This window comes from Zootoca vivipara, chromosome 8, assembly GCF_965207765.1.
Source record: "Zootoca vivipara chromosome 8, rZooViv2.hap1.1, whole genome shotgun sequence".
Lineage (NCBI taxonomy): Eukaryota > Metazoa > Chordata > Lepidosauria > Squamata > Lacertidae > Zootoca > Zootoca vivipara.
In genome coordinates this window covers 26,608,094-26,626,492 of record NC_142591.1, presented here as the reverse complement: position 1 = coordinate 26,626,492, position 18,399 = coordinate 26,608,094, and the positions used below count along the sequence as shown (strand labels likewise).

Genomic DNA, 18,399 nt, shown 5'->3' with positions numbered 1-18,399 from the left:
TTAGGCTTGTTTGTTCTATATGCACAAGGCATGTTAACATCAAAGGCAGGAAAAAAACATCTGCACTATTTGAAGTTTGGTTGTGAACCATATCCCCCCCCCATCTGAACACCACTTCTTTTTTCTTTTTCTTTTTTTTGAGCGCCCTCATTTCACCCTTGGTCGCATAATGCCCCAGTTTCTTGCAGCATGCTTTTCAAACCAAAGTTTTATTTTAGAAAAGCAGACCTCTGAAGAACAACTTGCAGTTTCATTTTAACTATACAGAGGATGCAAAACTGGCTGTGTCTCTAGTGTGGAGGGTGCTCTGGTTCATAATAATAATAATAATAATAATAATAATAATAATAATAATTTATTATTTATACCCCGCCCATCTGGCTGGGTTCCCCCAGCCACTCTGGGCGGCTTCCAACAAAACGCTGAAATACAGAAATACTGAAATACAGTCCAGTCTTCTGTCTGAAATTTCTCTTTGCTCTTTTAGCAGAAGGTGAAAACACCCTCAGTTGTGGGATACGCTCTTATTTTATATTTAAAAAATTCCTTCCAGTAGCACCTTAGAGACCAACTAAGTTTGTCGTTGGTATGAGCTTTCGTGTGCATGCACACTTCTTCAGATACCATTATTTTATGTGTTTGCTTTTTAAACGGTTCAGGGGTTGCAGCTGCATCAAAGAATACCCTGGTCCATATATCCATATTTTCAAAAATTTTTAGATTACCAAATTAACGAAGCTCTACTCAAAATAAGTAAAGGGACCCCTGGCCATTAGGTCCAGTCGTGACCGACTCTGGGGTTGCGCGCTCATCTCGCATTATTGGCCGAGGGAGCCGGCATATAGCTTCCAGGTCATGTGGCCAGCATGACAAGGCCACTCCTGGCGAACCAGAGCAGCACACGGAAACGCCGTTTATCTTCCCGCTGGAGCGGTTCCTATTTATCTACTTGCATTTTGACATGCTTTCGAACTGCTAGGTTGGCAGGAGCTGGGACCGAGCAATGGGAGCTCACCCCGTCGCAGGGATTCGAACCGCCGACCTTCTGATCAGCAAGCCCTAGGCTCAGTGGCTTAACCCACAGTGCCACCTGGGTCCCGGGGTCTACTCAAAATAGACCCATTTAAATTAGAAGACCAAAGTTAGTCTATTTCCATGGGCCTATTCTGAGCATGACTTAACATTGGATATAACTCAGGGTGATTATATTTGGCTCAATCCTATCCACATCCACTTGGAAGTAAGTCCTAATGAGCTTGCTAGGGCTTTCTACAACATGTAGGACTGCAGCCAGTAGCCACAAGAAAGTAAAAGAAATAAATACGAATAGATGTATCGATTTAGGACAAAATCAAGAGGTAAGGCCTTTTTCCCAGTGTCCCAGCGGTTCCAGCTGTCAGTGCTTGTGGTCTTCCTGCTTTCTGGTGCTAGCCTTAGTCTTTAACTATGGAGGGGGTTAATGTTTCACTTTGCTACTGGCAGTGGCACTAAGCAGCCTCTGGACTTTAATGACCATGTGAGGCCTGGAAGGTGAGTGGATGCAGAGCTAGGGGCGGGTGTGTGTGTGTGCACTGGGCACCACTCACCCTGGGGGTGGCACTTACTGCGTATAAGCATGGAGCTTATGTCTGCCCACTGCCTCCCCCTCAGCTGCCCTACAGTTACCTGAACTTCTATCTGTTGTGTTTGAGGTGTTTCATTCACACATCCAAGTCATCACTTGATAACTGCAACGTATGCATGAGTGTGAAATTATCCATGTTATTACCTGGCCAAAGCATTTCTCCGGACGGAAAGTGTAAGAGGTGTGAACCGTTGTTTTTGCAGTCCTGGTTCTATTGCAGCAGAAAAGTCCTCATCTGTTACTTACCACACATAATGGTTGAGAACAGTCATGTTATCTCAGCCATTTGCATGTATATCTGTGGTTATTCATCAGCTTTCAGGCTTTCTCAGAAAACCACTAATTGAAGAGTCCTTCTACCTTGAATATGCAGTAGTAAGAAATGATTCACTGATGTGTGGCTGATGATTATTCTAAGGAAAATCCCAGAGTTTTTATAAGATGTCTCTGTGGGATTAACTGAATGCTTTCATTTTTACACCCACTCAAGCTCTCAGCTGAGCATTAATTGGTTTTTGATCTCTATGGCAGTATGGATCCATTTTAAAGGAGAATTAAATGGTGGCACTGTTAAAAAACTCACAACAGCAAAGGCTCTCTGTGGCAAAGGAAAGCATTTGGATTTCAGGAGTTAACACAACTGTACATCAGCAATAAAAAGGGGGGGGGGTTACTGTGCAGGCCCCACAAGAAAATTTCCAAAATAAAAACTAATGGAATATGCAGAATTGGCAAAACTGATAGAAAAAATACGTGAAAAGGACAACAAAGACTTTAAAATGGGAACCATTTACAACATATATGAAGAGGCAACATAAAGAAATGGACTCATTGGCAGGGTTTGAGTAAACAATCACAACTGTATAAAATAAAATAAAAAGACTATATGTACTATATTGGGAAAATTTTGGGGAAACAGTACACAGGGTGAACAATATGGAAATGAAACAAAACGGGAGTATGAGGGAAGTCCAGGGGAAGAGGGTGGAAATGTGAAAACTTGTTAAAAGATATATTGTTAGAAGTATCCATGAAAGATCAATAAAAAAATATTTTAAAAAGAAAAAGAAAATTTCCAAAATACATATTAAGGAGATACTTAAAAGCAATCAGTACTATTTTTTTCTTCTTGTTTTTAGCTAGGGGCAAATAGCACACAATTGATTGGTGGAATGCCTATATTGCAACTGTAAAACAAGTCTGAAATAGGTTGGTTAGTTGGTTGGGAAGTCATCCTGAAATGTACTTCGGCACATGGTTGGACTTCACCAACCTTGTGGCATCAATGTGCTGTGGACTGCAACGACCATCATCTCTGAGCATTGGTCATGCAGGCTGGGACTAATGGGAGTTGTAGTCCATCTGGATGGCACCAGCTTAGAGAATGGTGCTACACACTATGAGCTCTCTCCCCCTTCCGCCCTCCCCAGATTTCCCTGATACTCCCACAGCACAGTAATCTGCATCCACCCACAGTTTTGACCAATTTTTGACAAGTTTCATGATGTGTGGAAAACGTGGTGAGTTTCTATCTCGCCTAGTCTTACTTGGGAGTTCATTACGCTCATAGGCGATAATTTATGGAAACAAAAGTTTTTATTTTGCTTTCAAAGTGTATCAGCTTACAATGAAATATATTGTACATGAGCTGAGAACACGTTTATCAGAAGAGATAATTCAGCAAGCCACATAAGAGGGGCTTCCCCCACCCACACCACCTCTTTCCCTGAAAGTGACTCACTGCAAAGAGCACAGGCCTTTAGAGGCAGGTTTCTAATCCAGCTCCCCAGCTAGGCAGCTCTATAAAGCTAGCCTACCCTGGGAAAGGGGCCACACCAAAGAGAGTCATCCCTTTGGGGGTTGGCATTTTAGGGATGGGGCGAGGGCATGGACCAGCCCCCCCCCCTTGTGCCAAGTTATTAATTTAATGGGGATGGGGTTTAAACGGGGGGGGGGGGTGTTTTAAAGTGTTTTAACTTGTATTTGTATTTTTAGTTTACCCTTTTACGTTAGTTAAGTGTTTAAGTTGCTTTGCTTTAAGCGGGGTGGGACAGGGCTGCCTGGGATTGCAAGTCTTGCTCTGCTTTCCTTTGGACCACATCAGCGAGGCAAAGAGGGGGGTCTTGTCATCTGGTCAGCCCAGGACGGCCATACACACTGCCCAGGCTTGCACCCCGGGGAAGTCACTTTGGTGCTGCTAAAACAGCGGTTTGATTTCACCCCTGGAAGTGCACTCCATTGTTTCTTGAGACAGACAAAGGCCAGCAACTACAGCGGCTCCCAAGGTCTCGAAAGGCAGAGATCCTTCCATGCTCCACTCCCTGAGATCTTTTTCACTGAAGATTTGGTGGGGATTGCACCATTTATCTCCGAAGCAACATACTGTACAGTATTTTCTCTCTCAGCTTTGGATTCTTTCATTAAAACAAGCGACTTGCAGGTAACATTCTGGTTCCCCATCTGTGCTCATGTTACTCTGCTCAAAGAACAGCATTGATATCTGTATCTAACTAGCCAACACAGGGAGGGGATACTTTGATTCACTATCAACCCAGTTTATATTTTTATTCCCATTTAGAACACTTGATTTCATAGTGCCGGTCATAAAAGGGCTTCATATTTTCATACGATGCAAATACAGAGCAGGGGAAATGCATATAACTTCAGGCATGTTACTACTGTAATGTGTTGATTCAAAGAATGCATAGAGTCGGGGAAAGCCAACAGGGGTATTGTTTGTTCACAGATACACAGTGAATCAACCTTTGTTTGTGTCTGATGTTGAAATATAGCACCACAGGCTGGTTGAGACTGGTTAAGGCAATTGCTTTTTTAACAGCAAAGTGAGAGGCAGAGTATCATGGATTGAAAAAGATAATTACTGTGTCTTATCTAGCCTAGTGACTTACAGCTGTCTTTTGTCAACATTATTTCTGGCTTTTAATGCAAGTCAGAGCATTGTTTCTCTGCAATGTTATCACCTTTATTTAAAACGTGTTCCTATTTTTCTGCCTGAAATATATAGTAGACAAGCCCAGATGGTGCTGATTAGTTATAAAATGATAGAGGGCTCTCCAAATCAAAAGTAGGACTGCATCATACTTTTAGATGCCCATGTCTGGTTTTTTTTTTAAAGTAGGCGTACACCTAAAAAAAAAAGTCATATGTGAGAAAGTTATACAGCTGTTTGAAAACATAGAGGCTTGGTTGGGTGATGGGCTTGGCTGCCACTTCCTGTTGAGGTAGCAGCAAGCCTCTTGGGCTTGTTCTGTGTAATGTGTGAAACAGTCCTTGGTGTTCTGTGCAGTGAAATTGCTGGGCTGAGGCCCCATCTCGATGGAGGACTTTGTGCTTTCCTTGAAGAAGGTCCCGGGTTCAATCTGTGACATGCCCTGCTGAAACAGGAATGGCTTATCTGTTGTTGCTGATCTACACTTCCCACAAGCCCTACCCATTGTTGCTGATCTACACTTCCCATAAGGCCTGGCCAGCATGACCAATGGTCAGGGACAGCAGGAATTGTAGTTCAGGAACATCTGGAGGGCTGTAGGTTAGCCTCCCTTGTGCAAAACAGGATATTGGGAAGCAGTGCTAGAAAATGCCTGAGACATTAGAGAGCAACTGCCGGTCAGTTTAGAGCAGTGTTTCTGAAACCTGTGTCTCCAGCTGCTGTTGGACTACAAAGCCCATCATCCCTGACCCTCTGGTCCTTCTAGCTAGGGATGATGGGAGTTGTAGTCCAACAAAGGCTAGAGACACAAGTACTGGATTAGACAGTACAAGATCAATTGACTCAATACAGCATAAGGTCACATCTACACCATCATTTATAGCACATGGCTTTCCCCTGGGAACTGTAGTTTGTTAAGGGTGCTGGGGGTTGTAGTGCTGTGAGGGTTAAACCACAGTTTCCAGGACTCTTGGGGGGGGGAGTCGTGTGCTTTAATGGTGTGGATGTGACCTAAGGATGCTTCGTAACTTTTCTGTTTTAACAGGCATGCTTATATATGAAAATCTAAAAGCTTGATTTTTGTATGCAGTGGCATTGCACATTCACTGAACAGTGCGTATAGTTCTTCAGGGGTTGGCCTATCTAGCACAACTACCAAGAAAGGAAAGGAAAGGTAATAAAGGCTACCAAACCAAAACAGATCCTAGGTTTCTGCACTTTTAGCATACGTAGATTCCTTGCTGAGATTTCGTAAGCAGCTTCATTTGCAACATGTTTCCGTGTGGGAGCATTCCTGAAAAGCTGGAGAGAACAGTGGGTTCTTTTGTTAAGGACAATCAGTTTTAATTAGATTCCGTTTGCGAGTTTATTCTCTTCGGAAACTGCTACTCAACAGGAGCGGAGACTTTGGTAATGGCTGGAAATATAAGAGGCAAAGCCCTCGTCGCAAAGTCTTTAATCCGATGCACCTGCCTCTGCCGATCTGACGCGAAGGATATGGTGGCAGAGGTCGAGGGCACCCTTGTTTGTTCTCTGATCTGACCCCTCTTGTTAAGTCATCGCACACCCACAGACCTTTGATCTTTAGATGGCCATACGGAAGTCAGGAGGAATGTAGGGAAACGCAATATTTCAAAAGAATCGCTTTATCAAGTTGTTTAACAAAAACCCCTGGCGTAAATGGGTCGAAGTTGCTGTTGAACCATTTTTTGGAATGGGTAAGGCAGTGCGGTGCAGTGGTTGGAGTCTTGGACAGGGACCTTGGAGGTCAGGGTTCAAATCACTGCTCAGCCATGAAGCTCCCTCAATGACCTTAGGACTGTCACAGCCTCTCTAGCCTAACCTACCTCACTGGGTTGTTGTTGTAACGATAAAATAGGAAGAGGGAGCAGCATGTATGTCGTCCTGAACTCCCGGGAGGGCTGTAATGTAACCATAAATAAATAAAATACCTTTCCGGGATCAGAAATCACTGTGATGTGATAAATGAAGTTGTGTTGTCGTGGGGGCACTGAGGAGAGACAGGTCTGTGACCCTAGTTGCCTCTGATGCTCACTGGCATGTCACCATTTCTCAACCCAAGCGACTTATAAGAGTGTTAAACTGAGGACAAGAAGGAGAATAAGAACATGCAGTGAACCCTTTTTGCATCTTTACGCATAATTCAGCGCCAATGAGTTCAGTGAAGATTACTCCAGGTAAGTGTGCCTTTTCTCCAAACCCTGGTAGGAAAAGGTACCAAACACACCGATACTCTCACATTTCTGGCTTGGTGATGGGATTGAAGAGTGAAGAGAGAGGCAGAAGATTAAATATGGCTCTTTCCTGCCCCTGTCAGGGCACAGTGAGTGGGAGTGGCTCTCATTGAGTTCTCTCTAGTAAACATAACAGAAAAACTCTGTGAGCTTCAGCTCCTGTCATGTCCTATCTAGAAAACATGCATTGTTGGTTTGACTAAGATCAGAGAACAAGGGCCTGTTAGTAGTCACAGCTCTGTCCTGCCCCCACGCCCCAAAAGTCCTTTGCGTAGCACATCTGTGCTCTGGGAGAGTAGGAGTAAGCCAGTGCAACTGTGCCATAGGATTCTCTTCCAAACTGCTCTCTTAATTGTGTCAACTGTTTCTATGTCATGCTCTACATGACAGATATGCACTGGATATCGGCGTAATGTCGAATAGCAATGCTTCCCCGCTGTGTTAAACGTTATGAGGACCTTGGCAGTTCTGCCACTTCCCAACAGTGCATAGATGTGTCAGATTCTGGTCTGGTGTGCTGCTGCTACTGGTATGAGATCCATAGCCATGATTCCTCACTGGGAGTCCATTGTTGTGTGGGTGGGGGGACAACCTTACACATAATGTACTTGACATAACCAATCAATCAATCAATCAAAACCTTTATTGGCATCATTTACAAACATTTAAAATAAATAGTCCAGTGTGATCACGTCACCAACCCATCAGTACAGTCACTTGCCAAAAGGGAGGGGAGGCCAGCGATCTATTTTACCTCTGTGGGTCTTCTACAGGGGCAGGATCCTGTAATGTACTTCAGCGGCAAAAGGAATTGAGGAACTCAGCTACAGTCCTGGTACGCTCCTGGTCTCTCCCCTGTAATAGGAAGCGTGTCACCTCTATCTCCGGTTTCCAGTTTGGAATAGTTGGTCCAAGTATTGCCGGCGGATATCAGCATACATTTTGCATTCAAGGACCATGTTACTTGACATAACTAGACATTTCTTCAGATTTCATTTCCAGCTACAGTAACAATGAAAACGGCTTGTCGGTTATTGCTGAAAGACTGCTAGTCTGGATGGATTGTTGGTCCGATCCAGGAAGGCGGTTCTTCATATGTTCTTAAGTGCTCTCCTGGTTGCTGTTTCCTCCCCTCTCTCTGTTAGGTAATGAGTAGGAAAGATTTCTTTCTCCCCCTGCCCCTTTTGTGTAAGGAAAAGGGATTTAATGAACCGCAGAGCTGGCTGCTTGACAGGGGACATGCACACTCAGCGTTTTTCTTTGGTAAAAGAACACAGAGCTGGCATAGAAAAGACCCAAGTTGCCACTATTGCAGGACTAAGGACTCTGACAGACTATCTTCTTTGTTCTTTTGATAATTGTTCTTGTTGTTATATGCATCTCTTTCACAGTGCAGGTTTAACGTACGGTACGTTCTTTACTTTTTAAAAACCACTTACCCATGCTTAGTTGTTCTGCGTAGTTGAAATGGTCGCAGTGTTTGGCAGTTATCGGCGAGTGTGTCAGGGAGGGAGGGAGAGATTGTTTGTGGGCGCACCATCTGGTTCTGTTAATGCGTAAACAAGTAAAAAATTTCTGATTCGAGATGTAGGGTTTTCAAGAACCAGATGACCACAGGCATTCTTCTAAGAGAAAGGACGGGTATGTGTGGAAATGACAGCCTGCAGTTCATTGACATTTCTCAGGAAGCACATTCCTGCATACCAGAAACTCAGAGGAAGAGAGGGCAAAGAAGGGCCAAAGCATCTTTCCCCCCTCTGCCTTACGGTCCCCTTCCTTTGGAGGCTCATTATACTCAACTGCAAGAAAATGTGCTTTTGGGGTTTGTTTTATTTAAATGCATAGATGCTCTGAAGGTGTAGGGAGGGCAAAGTAATCGCTTGAAACTAGACCAAAACGGAACAGATATGAAAACCCCATCTTGGCTATCCATAGCTCAGCTTATCCCAGCCACCAGACAAGTCCAAAGAGAACTTGAAGTGCTTCTGAACCTTCAGCTTTTAACTCCATTTCAGTTTCATGTGTTCATCAGAGCTGCTTCCACGTGGCTGGAAGCCGCACTGTTCTAGCCATGTCTGGTAGGAAGGAATGGTGTGGGTTGGGTGGACAATGTGACTCTTTCCCACACCAAGCCCCAAGGGAGGAGTAACACTGGCATGGGAACGGACCAGGACACTTGCCCAACCCACACAACTTCTTCCTATAAGGCTTTTAAAAACAACTCTTTTAACCACTTGTATGAAGTTGTCTTGCTGCTGCGTTTACATATGCCTTATGTTACATGATTTCTTCTTCTTGTTGTTGTTGCAGCATTTTATTCAATAGAATATATTGTGCACTGCCCTGGAATCAGTTATAAGGATTTTTACAGAAACAAACAAATATACTGGTATTATTCCTGGAGTACTGTAATCCAGTCCCTGTAAATCATGGATCTGACATGGTTAATCTCCACAAAGGAAGCAGGCTTCTTTTTAAACTCAGATAACCCCCCCCAAAAGCTGCCTGAATGTGACCTTATTGTATGAAATAGTTGCATGGATGGTACAACCATTAAGGTGCTTTATCTTTATCTTAATGCAGGGCTGCGGAACCTGCTCCTCTCAAAATGCTATTGGACTCCAACACCCATCAGCCCTTGCCAGCATTGGTCAGGGATGATGATGGGAGTTGTAGTCCAACAACATATGAAGGGCTACCCAGGTTTTCCATCCCTGCTTTAGGAGATGTGAGAGAGTTGTATGCCTCTAAATGTTAAGCCTGTATCCAAATCTAGGCCTGGGTTCGATCCAGACACAGGAAAAAACCCCTGCTATTAATAAGTCAGAAATTAGACCGTTATAACAAAAGAAAAACACTATGGAAAACCACATTTTAAAATTTCCTGCTCTCTGGCGCCATCCGGTGTTGCATGTTTAGAGCCGATTCAAATTGCTGTTTCTTTACTAATGTAGCTGAGTCCCTGGAATTTTATTCCAGGTCCCTGAAATAAACATCTGGAGTTGGGGCTGAAGCTGACATACGGGCTGGAATCTGCAGAACCTCAAGGTCCCTTCCAATTCTATGAAGTAGAGTAGTCCTGGAAAGGGCACAAATGCAGGCTCCTAGCACCTATACCAAGTTCATCACTCCAGAGACTTCACCCTGACTGCCAATCCCAGGTATTAATGGTGCACATCCTGGTTCTCCTTTGCCTCTAAAGAGAGCTCAGTACACACCTTCCAGGCTCACACCACCCCAGACTCTCTGTCAGTTAGGACTAGGACATAGTAAGTTGCCTTTTACCAGGTCAAACCAGTAGTCCATCTTAGCTCAGGAGAAGATGTGTCCATAGGGAGGATGACAAATTAGTTCTTTCAGGTGCTTGTTCTTCCTAAGAAACAAGTGCCAATGTTTTTAACAGGGCGAGGGCTGTAAGATTTCTTTAGATGTGTACGATTCGTCTCCCTCATGCGGAGTGTGGCTTTGGATGCACCCGGACAAAAGTCAGTCTGTTTCTTAATCCGTGCATTGCAGGACAAAGAGTCATTAGAGTGGTTCTTCATCATTAGAAGTAATTTCAGAAATATGAGATGAGAAAATGTGGTGGGAAAATGAACAAATCCCCCAAACATAGGGATTAGAAACAAACTGTATGCCCTTGAGGGATGAAAATTGTACTAGTGTCTGTGCATCCCGCATTGTGGGTATGGAAAACAACCACTTTCAAATTTAATTTGGCTTTCATACTCTTGAATTACAAGAATACTCTGTCTCCCAGGTTCTAGTCCAACACTCTAAGCGCTACACCATGCTGGCTCAAAACTCTCCATAGGGCTACAGCTCTGCATGCAGTCAACCAGTTGACAAGCTGCCACCGCCAGCAGTTTTTTATGCAAATGGAACTATCCTCAGGTGAACAGGCCCATGTGAATCGCAAACCTTGCAGACTTGCTGCAGAAGTCATCTGTAAATACAAGGGTCCACACAGGCAGTTAGGGGGAAAGGGGGGCACCCATGTAAAATAGGAGCTGCATTGTTGCCTTCCTCCTCCCATGTTGCAGTACACAAACGATCAGTTGCAGAGGGAGAAATCCAAAACTAGATTTTCAGAAATTTAACATGAAGCCCTGTGTATGTATGTGATTACTTGCGTATGTGATCATTTGGCCAGGTTCCAACAGCAGCACATTTCAGCATTGCTAAGATTGAGCATTTTCTCCATAGCTCGTATAAGCAGCCTGACGCCAAAGTTTTTGCATTAAGAGAAAGGATTAAAATTTAAGGCTGCCTGGGGAGGAGACTCTTGTTTCTCATTTGCCATATCTGTTCTCCTAAAGGAAAGGTTTGCAACACCGCAGGGACTTGTTATTTATGTTAAACAGAATCTCTGCAACTTAAAGAGCCCCTGGAGGACAAGTCATAAAATGAGCGCTCTCTCCCCCCCTTTTATTTTCTTTGAAAAAAGTCATTTTGTTGCAAAGCATTTCTGCCGCAAGTATGCTTAGCATTCAGAACTAGTAGGCAGCCTAATAATAAACTTGTCACTGAGAGATCTGGAGTAGATATTTTGCACATTTGTCAATCCTAGGGAAAACATTGCTTTAAAACTGTTTGGGGGCTTAAGGGAGGAAAGAAGGCTGGAACCGCTTTTGGCACTCCTTGGCTGTGTGTGTGAACATTTGCAATTGCGATGGCAATTCTAATAATGATAATGATGATGATGATGATAATAATAATATATTTATACCCCACCCATTCGGCTGGGTTTCCCCAACCACTCTGGATGGCTCCCAACAGATTAAAAACAGAATACACACACACACACACACACACACACACACACACACACACACACACACGGTACACAAATGCATGATATACCGCTTTGGGGGGATCAGCCTTGGTGTTTTAATTTGTGAAATTGGACTGTAGGCATACCTAATGAGCCTGCATAAGTGACAAGTGAAGGTAGCTCTGATCTGGTATGAAGGACGGTATAGGAATTTATTAAATAAATAAATCTTACAGCCGTGTTAGCTGCAGTACTTGTGACATCCTTTGCACCTAGCAAAAGGCCAGAGAGAAAATGGTGGTGGTGCTTAGCAGATTTAAATGAACCACAATTCATTGGCGGATAATGTGTTTTGCGTGCACAAGGGTCCAGATCTGATCCCTGTCATCACCAGCTAGAAGCTTTCCTGAGATCCTGGAGAGCCAGAGTCAGTGCAGACGATGCTGGACAAATAGCCTGGCCTAGTATAAGGCATCTTCGTGTGTCCCAAATATTCCTTTGTTAAACCCTTCTTTAGTACATCAATGTACAGTGAAACCATTCTGCATAATTGAATTAGATTTCTCGTGAGGGTAGCCATGAGATTTCAGTCATGACAACAAGAAGAGATTTGGAAAAGTTGCCACATAATGTGACCATGTATTAAAACAATGCTGTTTGCAAATAAATGTCTTGCCCAGAACTGTAGCTACATATTGGGGTTTGCTGGCATTAAATTAAAAGTAAATTTCATCTCTGTTTGCCTTCTTTTAAATTAAGCAGCACTGCTTCCTAACAACCCATTCTCATGCATCTTTTTTGGTTCTGTGTCTGGGCGTTAATAAAAAAAAATGTGCAGCTAAATAACATTTATTATTTTGGCAGTATCAGTTTCCTCTATAAAGTTTGTCGAGGGCTTTAGTGTTAGTTTTTTAAAGTTGCACTTAACGGCATATTTGCCGGGGAGAGTCAGATGTTCATTCCAGATGTAAAGCATTTATTTGTTAACCCAGTTTAATCTGAAGGTGGGTTATAAAATCAGATGAGGAGCTCCTTCTTTATAGCAGGTGAAGAAAAATTAGTGATGTGATCAGAACACCTGGAATTATTATTTTAAAAATAAATATAGATTTCCAATATACAACAGCAATGACAAAAAATAGAGAGGAAATGCAAAAACAAAACTCCAACTTACCCCCTCCAGGATGGATTTTAAGAACACCTGGAATTCTTAAAGATCAGCAGCTGGATGCAGAATAAGCTTAACAGGTGTAGAGTTTAGTTCAGGAATCCCCAAACTTCGGCCCTCCAGATGTTTTGGACTACAATTCCCATCTTCCCTTACTACTGGTTCTGTTAGCTAGGGATCATGGGAGTTGTAGGCCAAAACATCTGGAGGGCCGCAGTTTGGGGGTGCCTGGTTTAGTTCATGTTCCTTGCTGGCTCCCCTTGAGCTCCCCTTGACTCCCCAAGTCCTGGAATGGATTAGCCTGTGATTGACCCAGGACATTCTAGATCAGGCATCCCCAAACTGCGGCCCTCCAGATGTTTTGGCCTACAACTCCCATGATCCCTAGCTAACAGGACCAGTGGTCAGGGAAGATGGGAACTGTAGTCCAAAACATCTGGAGGGCCGAAGTTTGGGGATGCCTGTTCTAGATATTGCTTTGGATCGAGGGAAGGGTCTGTCACAAACACACAGATTCCCACAGACTGTAGCTTGCATAGGAAGCTACAACCAACCATGGCTGTCTGCTGAGTGACACACTCTGAAATCCGTCGGCCATGTTTCTCATTCATGCATTGGTTTTTTTTGTCTGTGTGTGTACTTGAAATATGTAATGTGTGAAGCATCTCATAATCCTAGGTATACAATCACTGGACACCCTCTCTCCAAACACTGACTCTGAGTTTAAATGCAGTCCCCAGTCTCATCATTCAAGCTATCACTGCAGAGTAAAATCCATGGGTGAATGTGGTCTATGTGCCAGATATGCTTGTTGGGTACATCTGATCCACAGCTAATCTCCATGTGGGCATACAGATCGACTGTATTGCTGGCATCTGCCTGTCACAAGAGGCAATGGAGTGCTCCTTCAAGGGTGTGTGAAGTCAAATCATGTCGTTAGCAGCACCAAAGTGACCTCCCCCGGGGCATAAGCCTGGGCACTGTGTGTGGACGTCCTGGGCTTCCCAGGTGACAAGACCCTGCTTTTGGCCTCACTGATGTGGTCCAAAGGAAAGCTGAGCTATACATTTGGCACCAGCTGGGCTGCAGGAATTGCCAGAAGGGGGCGTACAAGCCACCATCCAACCATCTTAGGGAGTTCACTTTGGATTTGTGTAGGGTTTACTCCTTAGCCCTATATTCTCCCAAAGATATCCCACAAGGCTGTGGAGGTTTAGGATCAGAGTTTTCCTTCTCCCAGATGGGCTACCTTCCCAGATTGACTAGTAGCAGACAAATACAGCAGGGGTGTGTGTGTGTGTGTGTGTGTGTGTGTGTGTGAGAGAGAGAGAGAGAGAGAGAGAGAGAGAGAGAGAGAGAGAGAGAGAGAGAGAGATATCTCACACATTAGGCTGCTAGATGATTGATTGATTGATAGAGTGGTGTTTTTTTCAGGGGGTACACAGGGGTACATTTTGTGAATTGAAGTTTGGCCTTATTGAGGGGCAGTATTTCAATATGAGTAGGAAAATGAGAGTACCCCTAAACATTTTTTTAGGAAAAAAAAGCACTGGATAGACAGACAGACAGACAGACAAACAAACAGACAGACAGACACACACACACGATTAAATTTGTTATGAGCTATCTTAGGTATACTTTTTTTTAACCTCTTAATGATGGTTTGGGTTTTCCCTCTGGTAAAACTGCCATCAACCAGTGAAATGAATGTTTGTATACTCTTAACATGGTTGACCTGCATCTGGCCAAGTGCCTCAGTATTTATGTTTTCCTGTCTTTCTCTTTGAACCCATAGGTAGTAACTCCAGTCAGGTCAGGACAAGGTTATGTTTATGAGTTCCCTACCAAATACCAGAAGGATACCTATGACATCCCACCGATTCGTCCTCTCCAAGGGGTAAGTACCAATAAAGCTGTCAATGGCCGTTGTAATTAATCTGCATCTGAGGTCTTGGCATTTTACCTATTTCCTAAGTGTAGATCAGGTTTACTCATTCCAGATCTTTTTTTTATAAAAAATAATCTCTGACCAGATTGCCTTTCCCACTTTCTAGATGGCCCCAGAGTTTAATGAATGCACTGCATGTGGCTCAAAAATAGAAAATCTGCATCTGTTTTCTAAGGGAATAATCTATTCAAGTGGTCACACAGAATACCTGAAAGCAAAAAAAGCAGTGTGTTGTGTTTTTTTCTTCCCAAATGCTGTCTCTCAGTTCAAATGTTTCCCCCCCCCCATATAAGAAATATCGGCCTCTTGAATATAAGTACAAATAGCTTAGCTGGAATTGCATACTGTAAGAAAATAGAGCATACTTGCCTGTGTAGGTTCGGGGTTTGTCAGCTTGTTTTCACTCTGAGGTTATCCTGGCACAAAGACTGTGTCTCCCAGTATGCCCAGAGGCATCTCAGGGAGTTCTGGATAGCTCAGTGGGTAGTGCTGATAATGCCAAGGTTGCATGTTCGATCCCCAAATGGGACAGCCACATATTCCTGCATTGCAGGGGATTGGACGAGATGATCCTCAGGGTCCCCTCCCATTTCGCGCAGGGACTTGTGCATAGTTTCCAGTGTAACAATAGATTTGTGCTCCAGGCAGCAGCCTTACTTGTTGCATGATGGAGCCCTGCCTTTCTACTGCATGTATGGTTGGTGTCCTGCTTAGACATTTTAGAAAGTCTTGCTGATCTCCTTTGCTTCATGCCATGTTATATTGGGACTGGCAAAGAATGAAAGCATGGCTGTCATGTGTTAGGGGGGCCCGCACGAGTGCAAAAATATCTGGGCGAGGAATTGCTCGTTTCTGTCATGCATGTAGAAGTTCCTCGCTGGCTAGGAGTTCAGCAACATGGGACTTCCTCATGAGCACGCCGTCTGGCGTTGGTGGAGCAATCTTTGCAAAGAGCAAGCACCCAAGAGAGAGGGGGAAATACCCAACTCAGCCCTTCCTGCTCCACATCTTAAGGTCCAGGGGGACTGTAAATGGCACACATATGTGCTGATCTCAGTGGAACAGAGCAGGGAGGGATAGTGGGGCGGGGAAAGTTAATTCACACCTCATGAAAATTGTTAGGGATTAGGCATCAATTACCATCAGCAGCTGTGTTCATACTTCAGTGGAGAAGGAGCAGGGCGGCAGCTCTGAGATAAATCACAAGTGTCAAAGCTGCTGGAGGATCCAGCCCCGTGTCAGAAGCCTTTTCCTGTAGATCTCTTTCCTACGGCCATAGTCAACTTATTTCTATAGCACGTTTTCCACAAATGCATATGCTTGAAGCAAAAATTAAGCAGACTACAGTAATAATAGTACACAAGCACAATGTTAGAATATTATTATTATTATTAGTGCTATTTTTGTAGAAAAAGAGGTGCCAGAACTCACCATGAACACCTCCCTTGTTCTCTTAGAATGTCAATGGCGCCCACCTGTGAGCTGCCAGAACTGAGTTCCGGCAAGTTCCAGCTGGGAAAAAAAATGCCCTGATGATTAATATCACACTTCTATCCCATTCTTCTTCCAAGGTGATCAATGTGGCATACATGGTTCCTCCCCACTCCCCATTTTACCCTTACCACAAGCCTGTGAGGTAGGCCAGGTTGAGAAGCAGTGACTGGCCCAAGGTTCTCCCAGCGAGCTTCAAAGACGACTGGTTGATTTGAACCTTGGTCTTCCAGGTTATTGTCAGACATTTTCACCGCTGTGCTACAGAGAATGGAAGTTGATGTTGGAATTTGGACAGAAGGTGTTTCCCAGGAGGGGGCAGGTATCACAGTTCAAGTGCATTCACGAGGCACAGGTATATAGTCTGAGGCTGCTCCTCAATGCCAGGTTGTCAGCTGAATCCCAGGTGGCCTTAGTGCAGGGTGCCTATGCCTCATTCACCAGCTACAGCTGTTTCTGGACTTGGATAAGCTAGCTTCAGTGATTTATGTTCTCCATAACCTGCAATTGGACTGTTGGAATGTTCCCTGCTGATGCTGAATGTGTGAACTGACTCCGTCTGAAAGTATTGCATTTAAAGTGACACAGGATCACAATAATGTTCTATACCAGGCATCCCCAAACTTTGGCCCTCCAGATGTTTTGGACTACAATTCCCATCATCCCTGACCACTGGTCCTGTTAGCTAGGGATCATGGGAGTTGTAGGCCAAAACATCTGGAGGGCCGCAGTTTGGGGGTGCCTGGTCTACTCCATCTTCTTAGCCACCCAAATCAAGCTGCATAGTACCAAGCTGGGTCAAGCTATTTGGGGGCCAGAAAAAATGATATATATACCTCCCAAGTGTCTCTCCCTGGCAGTAAAATATATAATAATAAATTAAATCACTAACCATTTATGGCCCTTTCATCACCACCCAAAATCAGCTGCCCAAGGCGACCCGCCTAACAGTTAAGGCCAGCCCTGCTAATGTACAAATTAAAATTTAACAAGCCACTGGAGCTCAAATGTTAAATTGTGGGACTTCTAAAAAAATACACAGCTTGTCATGAAAGTGGGCCTCCTTCTTGAAGGACTGGAAAGTAGCCAAGGTAACCTCAATTAAAAAAGGGGGAGGGGAATCCAAAGGGAAGCTGGACAATTAACGACTCGTTATGTAAGCCTTTGATGGCTTTAGAAGGGGCATAGGGAAATTCATGGAGGGTAGCTTTAATGGCCATTGATGTAATCCTGAGTAGACATATAATCCTGTACGTGTCTACTCAGAAGTAAGTCCCATTGGTTCAGTGTGAGTTGACACAGGATATCAGCCTAAATGGAACTTCATGTTCAGGAGCTGTATGCCACTGAATAGCAGTAGTTGGGCAGCGAGTCCAGGGCAATTGCCATCATGTCTTCTATGGGGGGGGGCTCTCTCTGATGGGCAACTAATCCCAAATTTCCAAATCCTTTTGAACGCAGGATCCTAGCCTAGACAGTGGGGGTTGATCTGTGGGGGCTCATCTTATGTCCATGTTTTGAAAAATCTCTCGTACACATTTCTCTTCTACTGATCTGGAATCCGTCAAAACTATTCCAAATCCTACTAAAACCACATTTGATAGTGATCATGATAAGGTAGTTGGTCTGATTTGGGAGTTAATCCAGCCACTCACTGGGTAACCTTGGACCGCTTGTTACTTATTAGTTGGATCCTATCTCACAGGGTTGTTGTGAAGAGTGAAGAGGCCACATAAGCCGCCTTGAGCTCCTTGGAGAAAAGTCGGGATAGAGATGTAATGAATAAATAAACATGACCCCAGTCCTTCAGAAATATATTTCCAAAATACATTTGCTCTTTTCCAAAACTGGAAAACCGGTCCTTTAGGAAAGCATGAAAATGGTCTGGAGATGTCTTGGCAGGTCGCTGTTGTTTGGTTTTTTTAAAACCCTAAGCAACAGCAAGTAAACCTCCAAACCTCATCCTGTTTGTTACAGAAGTAATTCCCAAGCAAAGGGTCATTGATTTGAAATGGCTGTGGGTCCCTCTGGTGCTTCCTTCCGTTTGTGTTAATGCAACTCTTCTCTCCTAAGATTTACGATGTCCCCCCTGCATCATTTAAAGGCCCCCCACACGCCGCCCAGATGGGGAACGGGGAACCTCAAGGCGTCTACGATGTGCCTCCTGCAAAAGGCGTAAGTCTATTCCT

At 44.0% G+C, this 18,399-nt stretch overlaps 1 protein-coding gene across 1 annotated transcript in view; it reads left to right on the top strand.

Moving 5' to 3' along the window:
• The window catches only part of NEDD9 (neural precursor cell expressed, developmentally down-regulated 9), a 60,475-nt gene that overhangs the window by 35,506 nt on the left and 6,570 nt on the right, over positions 1–18,399 (top strand). The window contains exons 3-4 of the mRNA XM_035124977.3: positions 14,567–14,668; positions 18,284–18,385. Coding sequence (XP_034980868.2) covers positions 14,567–14,668; positions 18,284–18,385 — 204 coding nt within the window. The remainder of the gene's footprint in view (positions 1–14,566; positions 14,669–18,283; positions 18,386–18,399) is intronic.